Source organism: Haplochromis burtoni, unplaced genomic scaffold, assembly GCF_018398535.1.
Source record: "Haplochromis burtoni strain Fernald_Lab_line unplaced genomic scaffold, NCSU_Asbu1 Contig_6, whole genome shotgun sequence".
NCBI classification, from domain to species: Eukaryota; Metazoa; Chordata; class Actinopteri; order Cichliformes; family Cichlidae; genus Haplochromis; species Haplochromis burtoni.
In genome coordinates this window covers 4050529-4073422 of record NW_024582367.1, presented here as the reverse complement: position 1 = coordinate 4073422, position 22894 = coordinate 4050529, and the positions used below count along the sequence as shown (strand labels likewise).

Below are 22894 nucleotides of genomic sequence, written 5' to 3'. Positions count from 1 at the left end.
GTGCAGGTGGTCCCTACCTTCCATTTAGTTTTCATGCAGTGTAGATATTATCTTAAAACCCTGCAAGAACTTTTTCTGTTTTAATTCAAGTATCACATTACATAGTCCATCGTTGGAATATTCCTACTCACTCTACAGCATTGTGTAAAATATGCAAGCAAACATGAAAAAGGAAGAATATTTAATTTCATTGTTAATTTCTGTTCCTCAGAGGTGTTCAGTACAGCAGACGCGTTACTCTCATTTTAAACATTGTTGGTGGAAACTGCTTTAAGGCTACTTCACCTGTAATGACAATGCATGTTGTACGTTTTAATTAACTTCAATACTCAGTAGAAGAGAGAATAATATAGATGGGTTAAGCAGTAGAGTGGTAGCTTCTTCAGACAGTGGCCCTCCAACTTTGTAAATTAATAGTGCAGTATTGCTAATGACACCATGGTATTTTACCACAAAAATGATACTACTACTTGTACTAATTAGTTAATATTAGGTCCCTAATCAGGTTGTATTAGACAAAGTCAAATTTTAGATAAAAATAAATAATGTATCAAAGTTATTACAGTTATTTTCTGCTAATATGTCTGCAACAAATGCCATGTCAATCCAAGCAAAGAAGTTGCTAGGGCATTTTAGCCAGCATAAGAGTAACGAAAAAATCATGCTTCAGGCATGACGAAAAACAACTTAAAATTCCAAGAAATTAAAAAAAATAAGGTTTGTACCTTGATCCAGGCCTGCACCAGGCACTAACAACTTGTTCCCTTTTCTCATGATCTTATTGTGCACCAATCTACTGCAATCTGTTGTCACAATTTGACATACTCTGCTCACAAACAAATCCAAAGTTAAAACAAATGAAAACGAATTCTGCCTGGCAAAGAAAATTAAGTGCCGCTTCAGAGTTATGTGCATGTGCATAAAGTACAAGTGTTTATATGCCATAATCACTGTCAGCACTGTGTTAGTATGGCCTGGACAGGACTCTGCTAAATACCAAATCTAGGAGGTTATCCAGCACAGATGCCACAATGAACAAATACAAGTGATCGCCAGGACTAGAAGACTCCAGAGTCATCCACGGTTCAATGAAACGCCATGACAGACAAACTTACAAGCTTTTCTGTTTTTGGCCAGTGTTTTATGAGTTTAGAGTCCACTAACTGTGAGTTAGTAAATAAATTAATTAAATTAATTAAAACTTAATTAATGATTTGATACGAACATATGTGTCAGGAAAACAAAATACTAATAATTTTAAAATGCATTTAAATCATATTACATATTATTATTATTATTATTATTATTATTATATGTAACTAAATATAAATTAGCTACAATACAATTACATAAAATGTATTTATCGTATTCTCATCTCCTATTTGTTCATTTTTTTGTTACCCATCAATAGATTATGTCGGGTTTTGACCTTCACACAAAAGATGTGTGAAAAGATTCTGCTCATATTGGTGTGAAGGTTGTACACGTACTACTTGTTATCTGAGGAGCCAAGTAAGAATTATTTTGGTTGATGGAGCTTTTAACTTTCAAAGAGGAAGACAGGTAGGGACACTTTCCTAACTGTACACAATTTGGGCTGGAGCATGTTTTCTGTTTTGCCCCTCTCGTCCATTTAACGATATTGAAAAGTTCACTTGGTTAGGTAAAAAATGAATGTGCAATAGCAGAAAAAGATGCCAAAGCTTGTATTTTTATGCTTCCATTTCAACCTACAGTCCTGTCCGATTTCCTGAAGGCGCTCTTGCACCTGCACTGACAAGCTTGCAACAGCTTGCACTATAACCTGTAACAAGCTGGAAGGAGAGTGTGACAGTCTGACAGTGTAGGCAGTGTGTTCGCAAGAGCATGAACACAAAGTTCCCCCATATATTTCAACTGTTTTACATTTTAAATCATTTACGGTACCAAAGGTTTCCTGCGATGCCTTGACACTGATTGCACTGAGAGACTAAAGGCATTCTCCTCCCAGAATATCAATTTTGGGATAAACTACAGTGAAAAGAAGATTACCATTTCTTTTGTTTGTAGTCTCCCTGATCTCACCTCTACAAAATAGGGAAGGGAAACGCTGTCTATTGGAGTAAATCCCCTCTATAGCTCTGGTTCCAGGAGACTAAATCCCATGGACTTCTCTCCTGCAGTTCTGTTGTCAGTGTGTGCCAGGCTGAGGATGGGTGACAGTGTGATGGATGGCAGCAGGCAAATCCACTCCTCTAATGAGCTTATGAATAAATATATCTTGTCTGCATGTGCAGATGCACGTGGCCGTGAAATAGATATTTCTTACATGCTCTGGGTGTGCGGGTTCGAATATGAATATGCATGCGACATGTATGCAAGTGTATATGTGAGATTAGAGTAAGAAAAGAGAGGGTGAAGGGAGGGATCCACAGAAACACTGGTGCTAAAGGACATTGTGAAAAATTTAAAAAGCTCATATCTATTCCCAAGACTGTCAGCACAGACACACAGCCTTTGGCGAAGTCATCAACAAAACAGAAAGCACGTCAATATTGTGATTCAAATTCACACGGTGTTGTGCATATGAAAGAAGAAAGCTTCTTTTCAACATGGCAGTCCCCTCAGACACAACCTGGGCTTTCAACAAATAAATGACAAGATCTGAATATGAATTGGAAGCTCCAATATGCAATGCACATTTTCTCATTTGCTGCAGATAAGTGAATGATAAGCGAGCGAAAGGAGACATCGCAGCGTCTCTACCACTGTGTCAGTTGCATACGACCTCAGGCACCCACTCAGACAAAGACACGGGCGCCCACAAATTAACATACACACTCACGTACAGACCAGCGGTGAGGACATACATTGCCCGGCTGTCTGCAACCTAAGCAGAGCTTTATAGAAACTGAGCACGCCAGGCCCAGTCACTATGGCAACAGCAGAGCACAGGGAAAGGAAGAGTTGTCCATCTTTTTAGGGTGGTGGTAACGCAGACAGAAGCTGACTTCAACGGCACTAAAAGCTCCCAGCTTTCGCTCAAATGCAATCAAACAACCTCTTTGTATTGACAAATCTCAGCTGCTTTACAGCACCGCGTCCTCCACACATCATCTCAATTCAAGGAATTCAGCTTTTAAAGATGCAAACTGCTGCAATGGCAGCTCTGATCCTTTGTGCTCTGACCCAAAAAGAGATGATGTGATCTCAATCTAGAACAATAATGAAGCTTTGACTTTTTTTTTTGAGTGCTTTCATAGAGCAATACAGTCACATCAATATCACATTTCAATATTTTAAAAAATGATGATACTGAAGAGTCAAGCTGACTGTTAAGTGTTACTTAATGAACTTTTGCAGGGGACCTGTTGTGCTCATGATTCATAGCTCAAAATAATGGTGCAGCCCCTCCGTTCATCCCCTATCTGAAACAAGTCCTTTACTCCCATTAAGTGTTCTTCTGATTGGCTGTCGTAGCAGATGGGTGGGGCCCACCATATTAAGGATAACTTCTCTCTCTAACATCACACAGATCCAAGAAGATTTTTTTAAGACTGAAACAAAGCATTTATAGCAGCCTGAAGTTGAATTAAGTTTAATTTTGATTGATAATTGATCATTTTATGCAATCTTATCACACATAATGTGATCTAGCAGTCCTTTTATGGCCATATGAGGCGTTTCAGAAAAGATTAACAATGTTTTTGATGTTAATCTTTGGAGCAGCAAAGACAACTGCCCACAATTAGGCTTATGAAGTTAAAAGGTTTGCAATGAAGTGGATATGTTTGGGTAATTTTGAAGATGAAGAGTTTAGTAATTCATTCTATTCAACATATAGCAACTGAGTTCAAAAGCATTGCAGTCCTGAAGTAGCAGAGAGATGCAGTTTTATATTTCTTTCACCAGTCTCCATGAATGACCCGAAGACTTGTGCCCAGTGTGCATTTAATAGTCCGGCTCACAGACCGCAGATGATTTTGTGTGCTTCTCTTGTTGACTTGTTAAACAAAACAATACAGACCAGATGTTGCCGTGCAACACGGAGGCTGCCGACAGTCAGTAGCATGTGCGAGTCCATTAGCTCGGCTGCCTCCCCTGTTTGTTTTATTTTTTTGTACTTTTAATGTATGCGTGCAAGTGTCTGTGTGCGAGTGTCTGCACACACTCACATGTGTATCTATCATTACAGGCCTTGGGAGGATTAGTGGAGCAAGGTGAGGCACAGCCGGAATTTTAAGAGGAAGGCGGGAGGGGCTGATTTCCTAAGAAGGCTCATTAACTGAGCTTTCCTTAACCCAAAGAGCTGTTAATTCAACGTTTCACATAACCTTATTGGGCTTGGATTAAACCAACAGCACTAAATCAAGTGATATCAAATGCACAACAACGCATGAGTGGGTTAACCTAAATCTAAGACTTATAGAAAGAATTTGGAGCCGTTTTAGGTTACTGCCTTTTAAAAGCAGAGGGACAAAGTTGGTAATCCCCACACAAAGGATGATCTCAAGTTAAGACTGAGCTTTAGTGGCCAAACATGATGTGAGTCAAAGGCACCGTGGAGCAAAGGCTGTTTTTACAGCAGGAACTTGAGGGTCCTTTTAGGGTCACCCACATCTTTGTGCATGTTTCAAATATAGGAACTGCCCGTGTAGGACCTTCCTTAAGCGAGGTTTTCGTGTGGATCAAGAAAACCTTTAGGGAGGGGGTTCCTGCCTGATTGGCTGCTGGTCCCTGTTTACCATTCTTGAACAACCAAAAATCAGTGGCAAGAAAAGATGCCAAGAAAAATGCTCTTTCAGCAGACGTTGCCAAATAGATGCACTTCCTGTTCAGATTGTTTGTCCTCGTTTCACAGACAGGATTTTCTACAATGTTTTAACCAGCTCAACATGTTGTTTGTGCACGATTCCATTGTTCACATGTCACTTTATCATTATATTATTATGTAACAGCATGATTAATCTTTTAATTGAGTCTCCAAAATGGAATCCTTTCAAAATCCATAGGATGCTGTTTAATGTATTGTTACCAATAAATACAAATACCTTATTTATTTGCTCCGAGCAGCATTTTTTTAATCCTTTATTGGCTGGTCTAAAATGTGTACATTCTCCTTCCACAGCAGGCTGATACAGAGGAGTGACCATGAACGTTTGGCATACCCTCTCCCAGCAGGAGACCAGAGAGGACAGCACTCCTGAGGAAAGCAGCAAGGTAAAGTCAAATATCAGGCACTCCGGGAAAGTGAGAGGAGCACAATTGCCAAGGACACCACTTGATGCAGTGTACTAATAATAGCAAGGGTGTCTTGACCTTTGTCCCAGCTGGAGTTGGTCCCCTAGTGGAGATATTTATAACCTCACACAGACACTACTTGAGAACCACACCCTTGTCTTTGTGAAAAATCAGTGAGGGTCGGATGCTTTTGCTCTTGTTATGTAATTAGGAAGCTAAAATAAACACTACAAAGAAAACAGATTTGATTACTGATCCATGCTTCCAGTTTTAAGCTGTTCTGATTGAGATGATTCTGATAATGTGTCACTGTCTTTAGGACGACATAAAATGACCATCAAAGCTCCCCAAATGTCTTTCATGTCAGATAGAAGCTGTAATCAATTGTGGCCCTCATGTAATCCCATACACATAGTTAGGAGACTGACAGTAAGGGTAGAAAGTCGGAGCTGTGATCCAGACAAACGCCTGGTAGGGGTTCAGGACCCTGAAATGACTGAGCAAATAAGTTAACAGCAGACAGACAAGTAGTGAATGTTAATACTGCGCCTGGTGTCACTGTGGAGTCCTGTGCAATAGTCCGTAAGGGTTTGGATACGCATGGACACACATACAATAACACACTTCTTTAGGTCTCTGTGTATTTGTGTGAGCATCTCACAGAGAAGTGTTTGCTCAGCTCTTCACCAGTGGTATTCGCAGAAAGCAGTGAGGTGGTATATGTAACCCACTGCTCTGTTTTGTAAGCAAATCATTATCATTGCTATTAATAGCACACTGCGGGTTTCTCTTCTCCACAATACAGGTTTTTTTCCTCTTCTATTCCAGAAGGTACGGCTAAATACCTAGATAAAACTAAACGTAAGTAAAAACCACAGTAATAGTCATAAGATAGTAACTTCATTTGTAAAGCCTCTCTTGCAAGATGCAGCCGCTTGCTATGCTACACAGAGGAGGATTAAAATTAAGAAAGAAAAACACTGAATAGAAATTCCACATTTGGTGCCACTAACACAGAAAAATATGTTAACAGGATTTCAAGAAAGATTGGATGTTTAGAAAGTAAAATTAAAAGAAAAACTCAAGCCTTGGTATTGCTCATAAATACAAAACAAGTTTGCTCTTCTGGTTCCACAAAATGAAACCTTTTCACTGCAAAAATGCTCAAGAATAAAAAGACAGAAAAGGGAATAGAGTGATTTTGAGAAAAGACTTTTTATTCTAGGCGTAGAAAAAAATAGATGTTAATTCTGTCGTCAGTTTGGTTTGATATCAAAATATTTATTGAATCTTTCTGCTGCCTCTCATCATTTTTTAGGGATTGTAAAATTGTAAGATTCTGGCCCACTTGGACATCAGTGTTTTCTTTCCCTGTTAGTTTATTTCATTTTTCCCAGTGTTTATCCCTTATTTTATACCAGGAAACCAAAGAAATTTGTATTTTAAAACAATAATTGACCTTTTCAAAGTCTCCAAGCACTTAACGACCCCATGAATAGAATGTTTAAGTAGCTTAAAATTGATCTGACATCAGTACAACGGTGTAGCTCATCTAGATGGTGGCCCATGTTGCTGAAGGCTACTGTAGGGCCTGGATTCAACTCCACCCAATTTCCTGCATTCTCCCGCTCTGTTCCTGCTTTCCTAAGTTTTAAAGAATATTTCTCCTTCAAGCATCAATTTGTTCAGATCAGTAAATGTAAAAACTGCAACATAAAGACTGGATCTCATCAGCATAACAGCAGTCAGCTACGCAGTTTTAATGTTACTGGCTGGAATGATGGTGGTTAAATAAAATGCAAAAGTCATTGTCACAAATAAAACATAAAGAAACTGAAACTTTCAGAGACACCACGATCAACAAAGTCAAACACTTTGCCAAGGACAACCTTTCTGTGAGCAACAACAATGAAGCTCTTTGTCTTCGTCTTACTTCTTGCAAACTTGCTTTGAAATTTTCACAACAGCCATTTGACGCCAGGAGACATACTGAATGTCAGCGGGACCTTTCTGCTTACAATTACAGAACCTAATATTTTTTTAATTACTTAAATTACAAAAAGAAAAGGAAAGTTAAAGCCAAGCCTGTTATTGCTAAAGCGGTCTCTGTCTGGGTTGCACTTCTTTAGCTGCGTCATATTACTGTAGCTGTTTTGAAAGCTTTTGGGGAGATTTGTAATTGTAGGTTGTTACCTGGTACACACACTGGAAGCCGACTTTAAAGAGCTTGGTCGGAGTGGGGATCAAAAGGATGACTTCATCTTGCTAATGGCGGCGCTCACTGCCTCTTCTCTAATCATAATAAAAGACTGTAATTCTAGAATCCAGGGAGTTGTTACTGAAGGGGCAACACCGACTCACTTGATAGGTAATTCTACTCATTCGACAACTGCTGTTCGACTGAGAAAGAAAAGGACTTTAATACACAAGAATACTAGCCCGGCATGCAACACATAATTAAATCTCACTAATAAACTTTGAGAATGAGGAACAAAGTGCGAGCTTTTAAAGGCCAGTGGTATCACATGTAGGTAGAATGACCAAGTGTCGCATTATCTGGGATTTTGTTCCTGTCTTACTTTTGATTGGCTTAAAAAAAGAGATGTGTCTGGCTATCGAAACCAGGGCTAAACACTGGTTATCATGGTGGCTCAGATCTTCTGCTTCCATGGTTTTTCTTTGGAATGCCTTGTTTCTCTTGCCTCTAAACAAGTTAGGTTAATGCTCCCTATCTGGAGACTCTTGCAAAAGAAATATTTAATCTCAAAGAGTTTCACTTCCCAGTTAATACAACAAACCCCAAAGATTATATGCAAACCGAACAACAGCTGAATTAGCAGGTCTTTATCTGTAAAACATACGTTTCACCCCACACTTAGTTTTACTGTGGTTTGGTCACTTTATGCATGGCACATATTGTCTGTATGGTCACTCAGGAGGCTGCCTATTTAATCTAGGTGGAATCCAAATGCTACTCTCTTACTAAAGACTCATAAAACTGACAGTCCAGTAGGCAAATTAACATCACAGTCACATTTCCTGTGCAGGTTGTGGTGCCAGTAAACTGACCCACGGATGTTGGATTTTAGACATCTGCCCAGTTTATTTCATAACTCATTTTTTGGCTTACAAACCATTTGTCTTACGCGGGAGGGAAATCGAGCAATTATATAAAATCAATATCCCTCTGAAACACTGCAAACGGGTACAGGTAAGTGAAGTTTACACACAGGTAAGTGTGCCACACCAATTCAGAAGCCTGCAGTTTAAAGTCAGGACTTGTGAAAAAAAAATATGGGCCCACGAATAAATACGGGTACTGACACAAACTGAAAAACACTTGAATGACTCAAGAGGAAGCAATGGTTAAAATAACCTTGAGAAACATACTCTATCACACATTTTCTCTGGGTATTCTCACAAGAACCGCCTCAACCATGACTTAAAGTGGCATATGTGTTCCACTGCACCTGTTGAATACACGTCTTTGCACTTTCAAGGCTTTGCAGCGTCTGTCAGGCAACCATCACCCAGCTAATACATCTAATAAGAGAGAGGGAAACAATACAAAAGTCCTTGTGTCATAACCACAGAGGGATGCACTGCATTACTCTGGAAGAGACCCGTTTCACCCTGCTCCATCGAGTTCAAATAACCCCATGAGGGATCCACCATGAAGACAATAAACACGGCTACTTAGCCACCCTGAAATTGAAGTTCTTAGTGTCATTGCATGATAAGAGCCTGAATGACAGCTGACAAGGTAAGCTCATCAAAGCACTCTCCAGGTGGCGATACTAAGTGGTGTGAAAACCGGCTGTAGGCGCCTCATCAAAAACCATTCACCTGAGACCAGCAATAGCAGCTGGTGATGAGGTGTTCATGTTTTTCTGGCAGACAACGTTATTGAGACATTTTGTTCCGTTCACACACCAGCTAGCAGTCCCCTGGGATAAGGCAGGGAGGCAGGAAACCTGCAGCAAGAGGGAGGAACCACGTCCCAGCACATGACAAGGTGATTCTCGTACACAACAACAAGCTGCTGCCGACTACCTAGCGAGGGGTTTGGGGTGGGCGGGGGGGGGACTATTCCCCACCAACTTCAACCCATTTACGCAACCATATGCTACATATGACGCTGCGCTCTGGAAGGAAAAGTGAGACACACAACAACAAGAACAAGCACCATTAGCCGCCCACAGCTTGCGCTTTAGACACGCACACACACTCCATCAGACACATACACACACACACACTCTCTCAAAGACAATTGAATGCTCACCCACGCTGACGCATGAAACAGACCAGCTCGCCACGAAAAAACACTTACATTATCACACTCTGGTTGATTCACAGGCCCTCGAGCCTACACTGTGATTAGAGTTCACATCTTTGACAAATGCATCATTTCACGGAGAGAAATTACTTTCCTGCACTCCTCCCATTAGCCCCGTGTCTTTAAAAACGTCATTCGAACCAGCGGCCGCGCCACGCAGCAGACGAGCTCCGTGCAAGGAAAGGTGGAGCAGCAGGTGACAAGTGGTGAGGGTTGGAGGCTGGGTGAGGGGGTGAAACAGAGTTTGCGAGCACAGATGGAGGAATGAAACAAGCAAAAGAGGGTGTGGCTGGGCTCACCATTCTCAAACCAGATCTCGCATTCCTGAAGGCTGGAGTACGGCACCAGCTCCCCTCCTTCCCCTCCTTCCAGCGACACAAGCAGTCCTGCTTCCTCCCTGAACGATGACCAGCTCATCAAAAAGAAAAAAAAAAAAGAAAAACAAGGAAAAAGAAGGAAAAGAAGGAAAATGCGTACGAGAAAATACGCCTGCAAGCGAAGCAGGGGAGGAGAAGTGCGGAGAAGCACACGAGATCTCCTTCTACCTTCCCCCCCGGTTTCCCTTCTGAAGCAATCTCCACAGGTTTCAGTGGTGATGCTGCCCGCTCACTTCAGTTGCGGTAAATGATACGGAGCCGGGCAGCTATGGCAGTGACGGGAGGAGCGAGAAGAGGAGGAGGAAAACGAGAGGGGAGGAAAAAGGGAAGGAAGAAGGAAGAACGCAGCAGTCAATGTGTCACTGGGGAAAGAGAAGGAGGGGGGACACAAAGGTGAAACCTCTGCGATGGCAGCAACGTGAAAAGCTGACAGGTGACCAAAAGCCTTCGCCAGAAAGAAATGAAGAGAGGACAAAAAAGAAGAAGAAGAAGAGAGCGATACGAGCGGCACAGGGAGCCTTTCCTGTAAGCACAGAGAGGTGAGCTCTTCAATCGCCTCCGTGACTGCATTAGCGCTTAGCGTGTTATGTATAGATGTGAGAGGCGCACACTCTCTGTACAGGAACAGGAGTCCAGGTCTCCAGCAGATGAATGGTGCAGTGCTGCTGTTGTCATAGCAACCACAGAGCAAAAGGAGGTGGAGGAGGAGGAGAAGGGTGGGTATTGAGGCAGGAAAGAAAATGGCATAAAAAAAGAGGGAGGGAGAAAGGGAGGGTATTATTAAAGGGACACAGTTTTGTCGTTTGTGGACGGAGCTTCGGGGACATATCAGATCACAAGCGGTGAGGGAAAAAGGAGGAATGGTATTATTTGATCGTAACATGGGTTTCAATGAAACCTACACTGTTTTCCTTTTGGACCAAGACATTCCTGCCTGTCCTTGTTTTACCCTTGAAACTCTATTTGTACAGCTGCAGCCATGTTTCATGTCCAAACTCAAGAGGCTGCAAGTTTATTGTGTACCAGCTTCGCTTTTGTCGGGCGCTTCGTTAGGCTGTAAGCATCCTGTTCTAAATGTTTTTTATTAATCTCCTCCACTCACAGTTATTTCCCACGGGTGACAATCCTAAGCCTCTTGCAAGTCTTACCAAAAGGCCCAGAAAATGTGCGACGATCACAGGTCAAACTTCACTTGCTACTGAAAAGCAGTGATTCTCAGCCTTCTTTATCTCACTCACCACCACAGCAATGACAGAGAGGACTCAGAAATTTCAAATGAGAAAACCTTTGGCTTAGTGCTTCTCAGTTATTGTTATTTGACTTTTTCAACTGCCCATACAGTAATGTGCAACAGTCTTGAGCCACCCCTCATTTATATTTTACTACCGAGTAGCCAACATGTGTTAGGTTTTTTTTGTTTTGTTTTTTTAATACAAGACATTCTGTAAATTGGGACTTTTAGTTATTTAGTAGGTCTTTAAAATTTTTCTTCTTTGGACAGTGGCTGCTTTTCACTAATTTTAAGCCTGGTCCTTGTGCAATTTGGCATATTTTGGTCTTTGCACCCTAATGACTTAAGAATCCTGAGGCCATTTCTGAGGAGGTTTCAGTAAACAGTAAAGTTATCAGCTCAAGCAGGTCTTTGCTAGCTTTTTTTCCTATTTCTTAAGGTTGAGACTTTCGAGTACTGCTCGTCTGCTGTAGTTATTTATGCCTGTCACTTCCTTTGTCTTGGTTTTTTCAAATTATTATTCGCACATCTTGAGTTTTTATTTTTATTTTAATAAATTCAACAAACCAAATGGATACAAAAGATGTGTTTTCAGTGAAAGGCTCAAAGTTAATTTGAGATAAAATTTGATTCATCCTGTGAATTAGGTGCTTATTTATTCTTGAATCATTTACAGGCCACTGTTAAGTGGCTTAACAACCAAACTACATTCATCTGAAAATGGTTAGGTACAAGGACTGGACTGAAAGTGACGGAAAGGCCAGCCAATATCCAAAGAAAAACTTTGGAAGACAGAAAGCCTGGAAAACTATTGTTCGAGACTTCAATACTTTAACTTTAAAGTATTATGAGAAGGTGTGAGGTGGTTTGAGACTGTTGCACAGTAGTTGTACTTACATGTAACCAATAAGGTTACCAAAGTGTGTAAGGAATGAAAGCACCAGGAAAGATGTATAGCCTAGACTTTGTTGCTGCAAAGAGTCATAATCAGTTAGTTATGATATTCATCACAGGAGTTTACAGACTTAAGAAGTGATATAAATCTTCTAGAAATGCATGTTGTCTTTATATTATGTGTAAACATCCTTGCAGAACGCCTGGCATCTTCAGCCTCAAGATATAAACTATAATCTTTATTCCCACACCAGACAGTGCAGCTCTTTCAATATTATTATATTATTGGTTTTTATCATTCCTTCCACTTCTAGTTCGTCTTCCCTGTGGTCCTTTCCTCTATTTACCTGATATATTTATAGATGAAAGATGGATCTGAGATTTTTCACTTTAAGCCTCACCTTTCTTTTACCTTTTCTTTACATTAAAATAAGCAACACCTCAACAATCATTAATATATTATGAGTTTTCTCATTTTCAAGTGAGCTTCTTCTTTTTTTCTTTTTTTTAAAATCAGTCTTTTTTGCTTTCCAATCTAAATTGCCATAATCAGAACTTGATTTACTGATTTTTTTAATGTGTGCATAAAAAAGGGCAGAAAGAACGATCAGCCTGATACACGTCTTATATCTGCCTAAATAAAAAAAAAACAACAGCCAATGGCTGCGCAGCCTAGCTATGAGTGGAAACATCTGGTCTGGTTTTATCCTATTTAAATGCACCTCTTTAGCTATCTCATGGGAGCTGCAGGAAATCCCACCTGACACTGAGGAAGAAATGGAGCGCAACTACTACAAATACTCAAACAACATACCACATTAAGTATTAAGCTTTTGTGACAGAACATGGTAGCACATTTTCTTTGTTTCTAGTCATTATACTAAGCTGAGCTAAGTTAACTGCCGAGATCATCATCTTAGAGACCCCCGGGCACAAATATTTGATGGGCCCCAACTAGCTTCCTTCTTAAAGAATTAGAAATAGCATACAGGAATGGTTTAAAATGGAGAGTGCAGTTTTTCTTACCGGAAATTAAAAAGTAACCATCTCAACTCAAATTCAGTCAAAGCTTTAAAGTATCTAACATTTGATTGAAAATGAAGCAGCCAGAGCTTTTTCATAAAAGTGTAAATCCACGGCGATTTCGGGCTGCTGCTGCAGCTTCTAGATTAGCTCGCGTGTCATCTCGCTGAACATTTTCTCAACAACTTTAAAGTTTACAATTCTGTCTAATAAATAAAAGAACTGTCACTTGGCAATTTTACTTGGGTTAGAGTTGCCTCCTTTTTTTTGTTTTACTCTAAAATATTTTCTGGTTCATTTAGTTTGGAAATACTATAGCATTGAGCACTCATTTTTTTAATTGTGAAAAGAAAATCACATCTATACACTTGTTTTTCTTCCAGATTTCCAGATTTGATTTTCAGACCAAAGAATTGTACTTAAAATACTTGTGGATTTGTTATGTTTCTTGCCCTTTGGGTGGGTCCCCAGGCCTGCTGTTAGCTATAGCTTTACACTTACCATACACATAGCATGTCTGAGCACAACCAAACATTACATTTTCATTAAAATGCAGAAAAGAACTTGGAGCAGAAATCTCAAATTTTGGGAAATAAGAGCAGTTTCAGTTTAGAAAAACTTCTATTATATTTCTACTATAAGTATTACCCCTTCAGTTGTGCACCACCATTCATCTGAAGAACGTAAGTAAGTTCAACGAAAGGCAGCTACAGGGACATTTCGAGTCCCCTCAAGTAACTTTAATGTGACATACTGTGGCACAGTGCAGAAGAACTGATGTTTGCACATAATGACACAGCACCTCATCTCTAAGAAAGCCAGACTATTTGGACGGTGACTAAAATATGTCAAGTACTTCTGTTGCAGCATTTAATCCAGCCACTGCTTTTCCTGAGGGCATCGTACTTAAACATTTCAATTACACCTTTCTACTCTTAACCTTCACTCCTTATTTTTCAGCTGCGACAATGGATCTGAAAATGTCACATTTTCCCTTTCAGCGGAACAAATGATTTGGTGGGTCGGCAGTGGCTGGGACAGTGGAAGGAGGAAATAATGATGATAATTGAAGAACGATTTTCTCAAGGTGCAACGCTGGGTAAGGAGGCGTGGAGATTGAGACGTCCCAAATGTCAGTGTTCATTTCAAAAATTCACTGAGGATACCAGATGCAAATAAGACATGAGGCTGGCCAAGGATGGGTGGAGAGAGAGACAGAGATTGAGACGTCACACAAGAGCTGCTCATATAAAAAATAAAAATAAAATAAAATATGTGAAACGTAAGAGAATTACAGATGGATTATTGCATGTTCAAACATCTGTTCCTATATGATGCTGGAAGATCAGCTGGCGTTTAATCTCAGAGGCAGGTAAATTAATTAATCAGGTGAAACCTGTTATTTATTAGCTACTGTTTAATTATGCTTTTAGGGCTACAAATAACAGTTTCAATTAATCTGACATTTTCTCGAGTCTAAAGATAATGATGGTCTAGAACTACCAGATTTTTATTACTACTTCTTAGCCAACAGATTGCTGTAGGCTTTAAAATGTATCAAATGAAGCTTATTAGAAAAACCATAATTGGACAAGAACTCTACGGAAGAACAAGTTCAAAGTCAGCGACAGTACATTTCTTGAATATCAGCAATTATGGTCCACCACACAGGTGATATTTAACCCCAGTCGATTGAACTTAGAAATACTTAACACAGAACAGAATATTTAAATCTCTGTACCCACAAATTCAAAATCAAAAAAGTCAAAAATGGATGACTTCCATTTCCCTCCTGATAGCAAAATCAAAGTGAAGATCGATATTTTTAGACACAAAGCTCTCCATAGAACACACTTTACAGGACAAAGGATGTTCCAAATGGGCCTTGCACATAGGTAGTTTTATATAAAGTGAACTATATGTTTGCTATATGGTCTTGTACGTCTGTTCAGAGATTCTGGCAGAGGATATGTGAAGACACATTCACATCGTTCAATTGCTGTATCCCAACCTCACCCACTGTGCATTTTAGGTGATGCAAGTGAATTAGATATAGAAGCAAATGCATCACACATAGTTCCTACTGCCTTATGCATCGCTAAGAAAACTATCCTCATGAATTGGAAATCAAAAAATGATTTATGTGCAACTCAGTATAGAAATTTACTTCTAAACCCCGTTAGTCTGGAGAGATATCATTCCTCCTTGAAAAACCAATTGGGTGAATTTGATTCTCTCTGGCTTCCACTGATCAGTCCCATTTCTTAGTGGGGGTGGTCATTGTGCCTTGGAGGTGGACCCAGAGGCCTTCTTGGGGCTGGATTGTAGTTTGAACTACTTCTTGTGGCTTTCCTGCAATATTTTCACAGCTCAGCAGGTGGCCACAAATCGCTTTTATAATCAAATGGAACTATTTTTGTGTCATGCTTTCCTCTGCTAGCCTCGTCCACATTCCCCAAATACTTCAAAAAATAATAAAAAAGATTCTGCTGAGCATGACTCAGATACACCATAATCTTATTGCAGTCTGCTGTATCTCTGCAGGAAAACCCCCAACAAGGGAGCGTGTCTTTTCTTTGAACGATTCCACTGTAAAATAAATTTAAAAGAAGACAAAAAAACAAAAACAGAGATGCAGCATTTGTGAGAAGTAGCCAATTTAGCAGAGCTCAACTGCTCAACTGTTTTAATGCGGATTCTTTAAGACCACCCACACCATGAGCTGTAAAACCTGACTAAGCAGTCCTGCACACTGTGCTTTGATAACCCTGACCACTACTCATGCCTACATCAGTGACCGCTTACAAGTTAGCTAAGTGTAGTGCATTCCCACTTATTCACATATTACTCCATTATTGTGAGCACCACAGAGACAATAGATTTTAGATATGCTCATATCACTGTGATAATTGAAGCAAAAGTGGGTGAAAAATTAGGCTGTATAATTAAATCAAGGCTTTTCTCAGGTTTTAAGGCCAAATGCAATTTTCCACTTTTATGCTGCAATCCATGGGGAGGCAGTAATTGTATTGATTGTAGCCATTAATTAGGGGAAAGCAGTGTAATCTGGGGAGAGATGTTGAAATAATTCCTCTTAAATGTTTCTGAGTGGAGCAGGGCCAATCAATCAGCTGGGGCGACATCTCTGGTGAGCTTGACACTTGAGTGAGGTGTTTATTAAAGCACAAATAAGCAATCAGTGATTACAGCTCATAACAATCAGCCACTAAGAGATAAGTGCGACAATGAGCCACTCCAATTCTGAGACAACAGAGGACTAAAAATAGAAAACATAAACAATGTGGACGCGAAATCTGTCAAACGCACATGAAGATGAGGGACAGATGAGCCCTGTCAGTGGTTTAAAGTACTACCATTAAGTGTATTTATATCTGGTACTTGTATTTAAGCATTTACCACTACCCTGCATTTATCAGACAGCTGCAGTTACTAGTTACTTTATCAAGATTTTTTTTCATGCAAAACATATCATTAAAACAAGCTCCAACCTTCAGGGCTTAAAAATGAAACCAGAGTATAGTTCTGTGAAAAAGTATTTGCCCCCCATCCTTATTTCTTTCTTTTTTTTGTTTTTGTTGGCCACATATTCATGGCCACAGTTTATGAAAGAGAAACTGAAACAGGGAGTTGTAGGCATCACTTTCTCCAATTTAAAGTGATGTTTCGGCTGCTAAGCTTTTTAGAAGGTTTTAATGGAATTATATGGTTTGCTATTAGCTACAGATCATCCAAGAAGTTTCTGCTTCAGTCCTTAAGAGTGAAATAATAGGACTTTCATGACTTAGCGCTAATAGCAGATTTGTGTGTCTGTGTGGATCCATTATGGGTGTAGCTTTCTAACCAAGCTTGCTGGCATTTGTTGAGAATTTTAACTCAATGTTTGCCAACACTGAGTTAAAAACAGTGTGTGATGCCATGGCGGCTAAATCTTTTATATAGTGTAGGGATTCAGGCACAACATAAAAACCACCGACAGAGTCTTTTTAGGCGATCAGGAGTATTGTGGTGCATTTCATGGACTCTCTATCAGATTTGGTTCTTAAGAATTTGAATGTTTGGGCTCTTTGTCATGTTCCTTGATCCAATCATGAGCAAGTTTTGTGAGGGAGACCAAAGCCATCGAGGACTGCCAATGGTATTAGTGGTGGTTGCTGAAACCAAATATTGAGGAGACAGGTAAAACTGCTTGCTACGAACAAGCACTGAGTGGTTGCTGTAATCTAACACTCAGTGTGGCCAACCGTAGCAGTAGATGTTATCAGATACACAGAGAAAGCAGCCTAAAGGTGCTGAGATCCAACATTTTCAGCAGGTTTTAAAGATGTTACTGGTTTGTAATGATAAAACAAAAATGTAGATTATTTTCTTTCCTTAAGTTGCTGCAGAATCTTTCCTATCGTTTAGTAGTTGTAGTTTAGCACACAGTGCCTTACTCATACATCAAGTGGATTACCTCTCAATGCCAAACTCTAAGTAATTCACTAAACGAACATCAATAACCTAGACCTTTCTGTGCACATTGGTTTAAAATAGATTATTCCTTAATATAGACAACTAAAAGGAAGTCATGACAATGCATGCCACTTAGCAAGACAAGGTTTCATGACATAACACTGCATTGTAAGAAGATTAGAAACCACAGACATGTGGGACTATGTTGTTCAATGTATCAGCTAATCTTTCCATCTCATAAGTACCTTCATACTTTTTTGACCAATAGGGTGAAGAATTGTGGCATTCCTTCCAAGTCCACAGAAAACCAGTAGTGATTACATGAAAAACTGACTACGCAGTGCCTGTTTGCATCTCTTCCTACTCGAAAAATCTGTCTAAGAAGTTCCCCTTCAAGAGTCTTCAAGGAGGCAGAGGGGATTCAATCAGAAAGTCAAGGATTCTCTGAAAAGGTCAGAAATTTCATTGCTATTTTACAAGGTTGAATAACTCAAGTCTTCACAAACATCACAATTCTGCCCCCCTAGGGCCAATCAGGAGCTACAAACAAGGGCAGATAGAAGCTGTGACTGGGGGAGACCACCGGGGGGGATCAAAGCGCTTTAGCCCTTTAGACCTACTGCTGTTTGCTCTCTAGCGCACTCCCTTCTCTCACCTCTGCAATATGTGGCACGGGAGGGGTTCAGGCCTGTGACTGTAACACCGCACACAAGCTCAGTACCGTCAAGCTGTGGAGGAAGTGGTGCTGCGTTGAATTAATTAAAGGGCGACAAAGCTGGGTAGACTGAGCTCAAATACAGTCTGCTGGTGGATGACACTTGAGAGCAGACACAGGTCTTTGAGGGCTTGAAGGACAATGGGCACTTGAGGGCTTTTGTGCATGCTGTCATTTCACTCACAGGCCGTTTTGGTCCTGTAAGTGCTGTAAAGTCATACTGACATGTGATTTGAAGAATAACCACTGGACATACCATATATAAGCCCTTTTTAATGCAAAAACCTTTATCTGGATTAAAGCAATTATATATTTTGTCCGTGACTTCACCATTTAAATAGACACCACCTTATGACAGACAATAAGAGATATGACACAAATCCATACAGATAAGCACAAGCTAATCCTAGTGAAAGTTACAACACATGTTCACTTAAGGTGACAAGTGTAGTGAAATGAGTCAATTATGAAACATAATCCATAGAAAAAAATCTGTTTAAAAAGCATCACTAAGTTTGAAAATCCCCAAACACACAACAAGCAGCACCTGACTGGTGTAATACATCAAGCCAAATGATGACATGTGTGAGAACACTGCAAAGAGACCTCTCCCTACGTCAGCCACAAAATAAGAATAGTACAAATGAGACAGCGCCGTGCATCATTAATCAAGCTATTCTTGGCTGTCATGAAAAAAAAAACAAAAAAAAACCACACGCACAAACACTCTCTCTCACACACACACACATTCATATTTACAGATTCGTATGATGTCCTAAAAACTAGCTGCGACTCACGCAAATGAAAGAAGCCTTTTAGAAGCAGGCTGAATCAGCCACAAAACATCAAATCCAAGAAAAGCACACAAAATGCTCCTCAAACAGCAGAACAGTGAGGGAGGAGGTGGGGAGAAAAGTGTGATTTGGCCGGATTGTTCTGAAATTTAATTCTCGAGAAAAAAAAAGAAAGAAAGAAAAAGAAACCTCTGCTCCATCCGTCCACACACAGTCCTCTACAGCAGTGTGGCACACCCAGTTAAAATGGGAGAAAATGATGTGGTTATGTGATGTGCGTTTCCCCTTTAAAACCCACAGTTTGGATGACCCTGGAGAGATCATAAATCATTCTGTATGATGTAAAAATCACAGCTCCCCCCGGCATACCAGAAACGGTTAATGATCTGAAGTATCTGGGAGATTGGTGCACCCTAGTGGTGACTACTGAGTCGAGCTTTAAACTCATCCACACCCACTCTGCTTCTGTGTGGAGGCTGCACAGATACTGGGTGAAGCTGTGCTGTCAATATTTCAATTCTCATTTTGAAAGCACAAGTAGAGCAGTAACCTTTGATGCCCAGACCGTCTTGTGTACCAAAATAACTGCTTCTCCCCATTGCAATAGTAGAGGGAACACAACACAGACTCATAAAGCAGTTGATGAGGAAACAGAGGGGAGGCAATTTTCCACATTTTCTGAATGTCAGTGATGACTGTGGAAGGAAACGATTAGTGGTAGGAGGTAAAAAGCAATAAAGGACGCCTGAGCCAACCGCAGCTCGCAGTCCATCATCTGTTCTTGACACTGTCAATTAGGTAGGACTTTGGCGATTACAACAATTGGAAATTACAGTGTTTGTCAGAAACCCGAGCTCAGCTCCACTTGCTTTCTACTTAGAATTAGGGGGGCAAGTAATACAGTAAATGATTACTGCTTATCAGCAAGCATCGGGGTGAAACATTGCTTAGTCTTGTAAAATCAGTTTTAACTCAGTATGCATGATTTTGTGATTAAGCTGCCTACAGTGGTACAGTGAAGGGCTAAGGGAGGCTGTGTTAGTACACCGAGTCTATGGGGGAGGACAGCCACAGGCAAATTTAAACCAGATTTAGCCCACGTCTCTATTGGCTGTGGCTTTCTTCCTGAACTCTGGTTTAAAAAGAAAATGACAACAACTTCAAATCCTGCACTCTGAGTGACTCCTCTATCACCTGCAGCATCCTTACCTGTGAGCTTCTTCATTGGCTGCAGCCTGACACTGATGGTCTGATGGGTGAGCAGCGGGGAGGAGGGCAGAGAGCGTGACACGCCCTCCATTATGCGAATATGCTGCATGCCCTCAGTCATTGAAAGAGGGGGCACGTTGTAGTCTCCTTCAAAGGCACAGTCGCTGTCTATGCTGCCACCTGCAGGATGGGAGGGAGAAACAGCATAGTATGAGATATTTTTCTGGACTTTAAATAAAGCACTGTGTTATAATATTAATGGTATAACTGCAGACTCAATAGCAAAGGAAGAGAAGATGAGAGAGGAAATTATCCTACGGTTACTGCGTGATCTTACCAAATGGCTCCACTCTGGATTTGTACATGCATTATTAATTGGACACCTTTCATACACAACAGCTACATTTTGCTAATAGTCTAGGTCTCAAGCCATTTCCGATATGGCAGCCTCGCTTCTGTCAGTCTGCCCCAGGGCAGCTGTGGCTACAACTGTAGCTTGCCTTCACCAGTGTGTGAATGTGAGAGTGAATGAATAGTGGAATTGTAAAGCGCTTTGAGGGTCTTGAAAAGCGCAATATAAATGCAATCCATTATTATTATTATTATTAAAACAAAGAATTCAAAGGCGTCCTCTTATTAAATATAATTTTAAATGCCCTTATTCTCATCGCATGCTCAGGTTTAGCCAAAAAAAATCCAAAAAACATGTTTCAGCTTACAAACCTTAATCAGGATGTTAAACAGAGTTTGTGAAAAATCTGGATCTATTCTACTTGTCTTCCAGTAACTGACCGCATCCCTCTTTCCATGTAAAGAGGAGCCAAAACAACGAAGTTTTAACCAAAGGAATTTATGAATTTCTGGATTTATAAATTACCTGACACTAAATATCTTGGTGTAAATGGCTGATTCAGATTTGACTGCAGTTTTATAAACTCAGTTTGTATTTTGATATTCATTCATATTATCTGTGATTTGTGCTATTGTGTGCAGTTTATGCACATTTGATTTAAATATGATAAAAATTGTTAGCTTTGTGTTAAAACCCTTTTGTGCTCTTTATATTCCACTCTCATCCAAGGTGGATATTTGCCATTATTGGTACTCCACAAGTGGAAGTCTGCTATTAAAGGACCACCACTAGGAAAGGTCCAGCGGTTCATGAAATATATTTATACTCCTTTACAAAGTCTTATATGCCAGAACATGTTGGATTTTCTTTAGGATAAAGATGACCACACCATTAGAAGGAAAAACATGTGATTATAGTTCAAGAGAGTGCCTTTCAGTTGGAGTTTAAATGTATCCCTTCCAAAAGCACCTCAAATAAAACCAATCTGAATGCAGGAAGCACTATTCAGCTAACATTTTACCCAGATTCCTTGCGCATGTGGCACATTACTGCACCTTAAAACATTTAAACAAATGCTGCAAATATGTGCCATTTCATTAGGGACACAAGAATCTTTGTGGAAAAGGTAGATATAGTTATGCTGATGCCCAACAATTAACCTTAGGGGTACATTCATGTCAACTCTACCTGTTAGGACTGAAATGCCCCTATTTCTTAGAGTGTAGGCTGACAGGTATAACTGAATATAATGGATTGCAAGGATCAGAATATATCCACTATTAAAGTGCTTAGTTGGACTTCTTTGTTCTGTTTCTTTTCCTGTTTGTTCACCTGCTGTAGAAACCGTATCACCCTCTGACAGAGGATAGGACCTCAGCCTGGTCGCTCGATCCTGCAATCAGTGCACTACTGATATTGAGCGCAACATCACTGGCGTGACCCAGCAGAGAGCAGCCCTGCAGGCAACACGTGCAGTTTACATCATTGCCTCAAAAGGCAGCCCGCCTGACCTCTGTCAGCCCCGCAGTAACACAATACCCAACAATTTTTATATAATCAAGGATTTTCTAACCATTTGAAATGTTTAAACAAGAAAAAAAGCACAGTCATGACCACAAGAGAGCATTTTATTTACGAAAAAAGCCTCTCACAATGAGTGGTAATTACAGAGCCAGTATAAACAACCACTTACCATCACTCATACCCCCCCTTTTCCTCTTTTGCTCTAAAACCCACAAATTATGACAACTTTGGTTTTATTTTTAGTTTTTTAAATTTCACACGCACTCATTAGCCAGCTGTCTGTAAACATCCATTTTGTGAATCAGTTCTAGCTTAGACTGCCCATTTCCCAGCAGACTGAGCTGTAAAACCAACTGGTCAAGGAACATGCTCGCGCCAGATAGCAGCCGCAACGGTGAGACAAAAAGCCATTATCAGATACCGGTCCCTGAGGAAGCCAGTATGATGGCTAGGAAGGGGGCAAATTGGCTGCTGTAATATAAATACATCAGTATTGAAACAATTGCACTCATAGAAGAAATGCCAAACACAATCCGACACACACATCAATCCCTCTGTGGCTCTGGAGTCAGTCCATCCATTCACTGGGGAATGTCACTGTGAGAGTGAAAAACAACAGCCAGAGCAGCGGTTGCTTTCCCCGGCATGGAAATTCTCCACATGTATGCAGACACTGGTGTGAATATAAAATAGCTAACTTGGTATTCTGATAGCAGTTGCCAGCAGTCAGGATCAGGCTTGGTTTT

At 40.3% G+C, this 22894-nt stretch overlaps 1 protein-coding gene across 10 annotated transcripts in view; it reads right to left on the bottom strand.

Annotated features, from left to right (window-relative positions):
* tanc2b (tetratricopeptide repeat, ankyrin repeat and coiled-coil containing 2b) overlaps positions 1-22894 on the bottom strand; it is a 173121-nt gene that overhangs the window by 56433 nt on the left and 93794 nt on the right. For 8 of the 10 annotated variants that reach the window (XM_014335365.2, XM_014335366.2, XM_014335368.2 and 5 more), the window contains one exon: positions 20273-20452. In XM_014335365.2, coding sequence (XP_014190851.1) covers positions 20273-20452 — 180 coding nt within the window. Of the gene's footprint in view, positions 1-9855; positions 10526-20272; positions 20453-22894 lie in introns of those variants that run through there. The other 2 variants (XM_014335384.2, XM_014335387.2) reach the window with 2 other exon arrangements.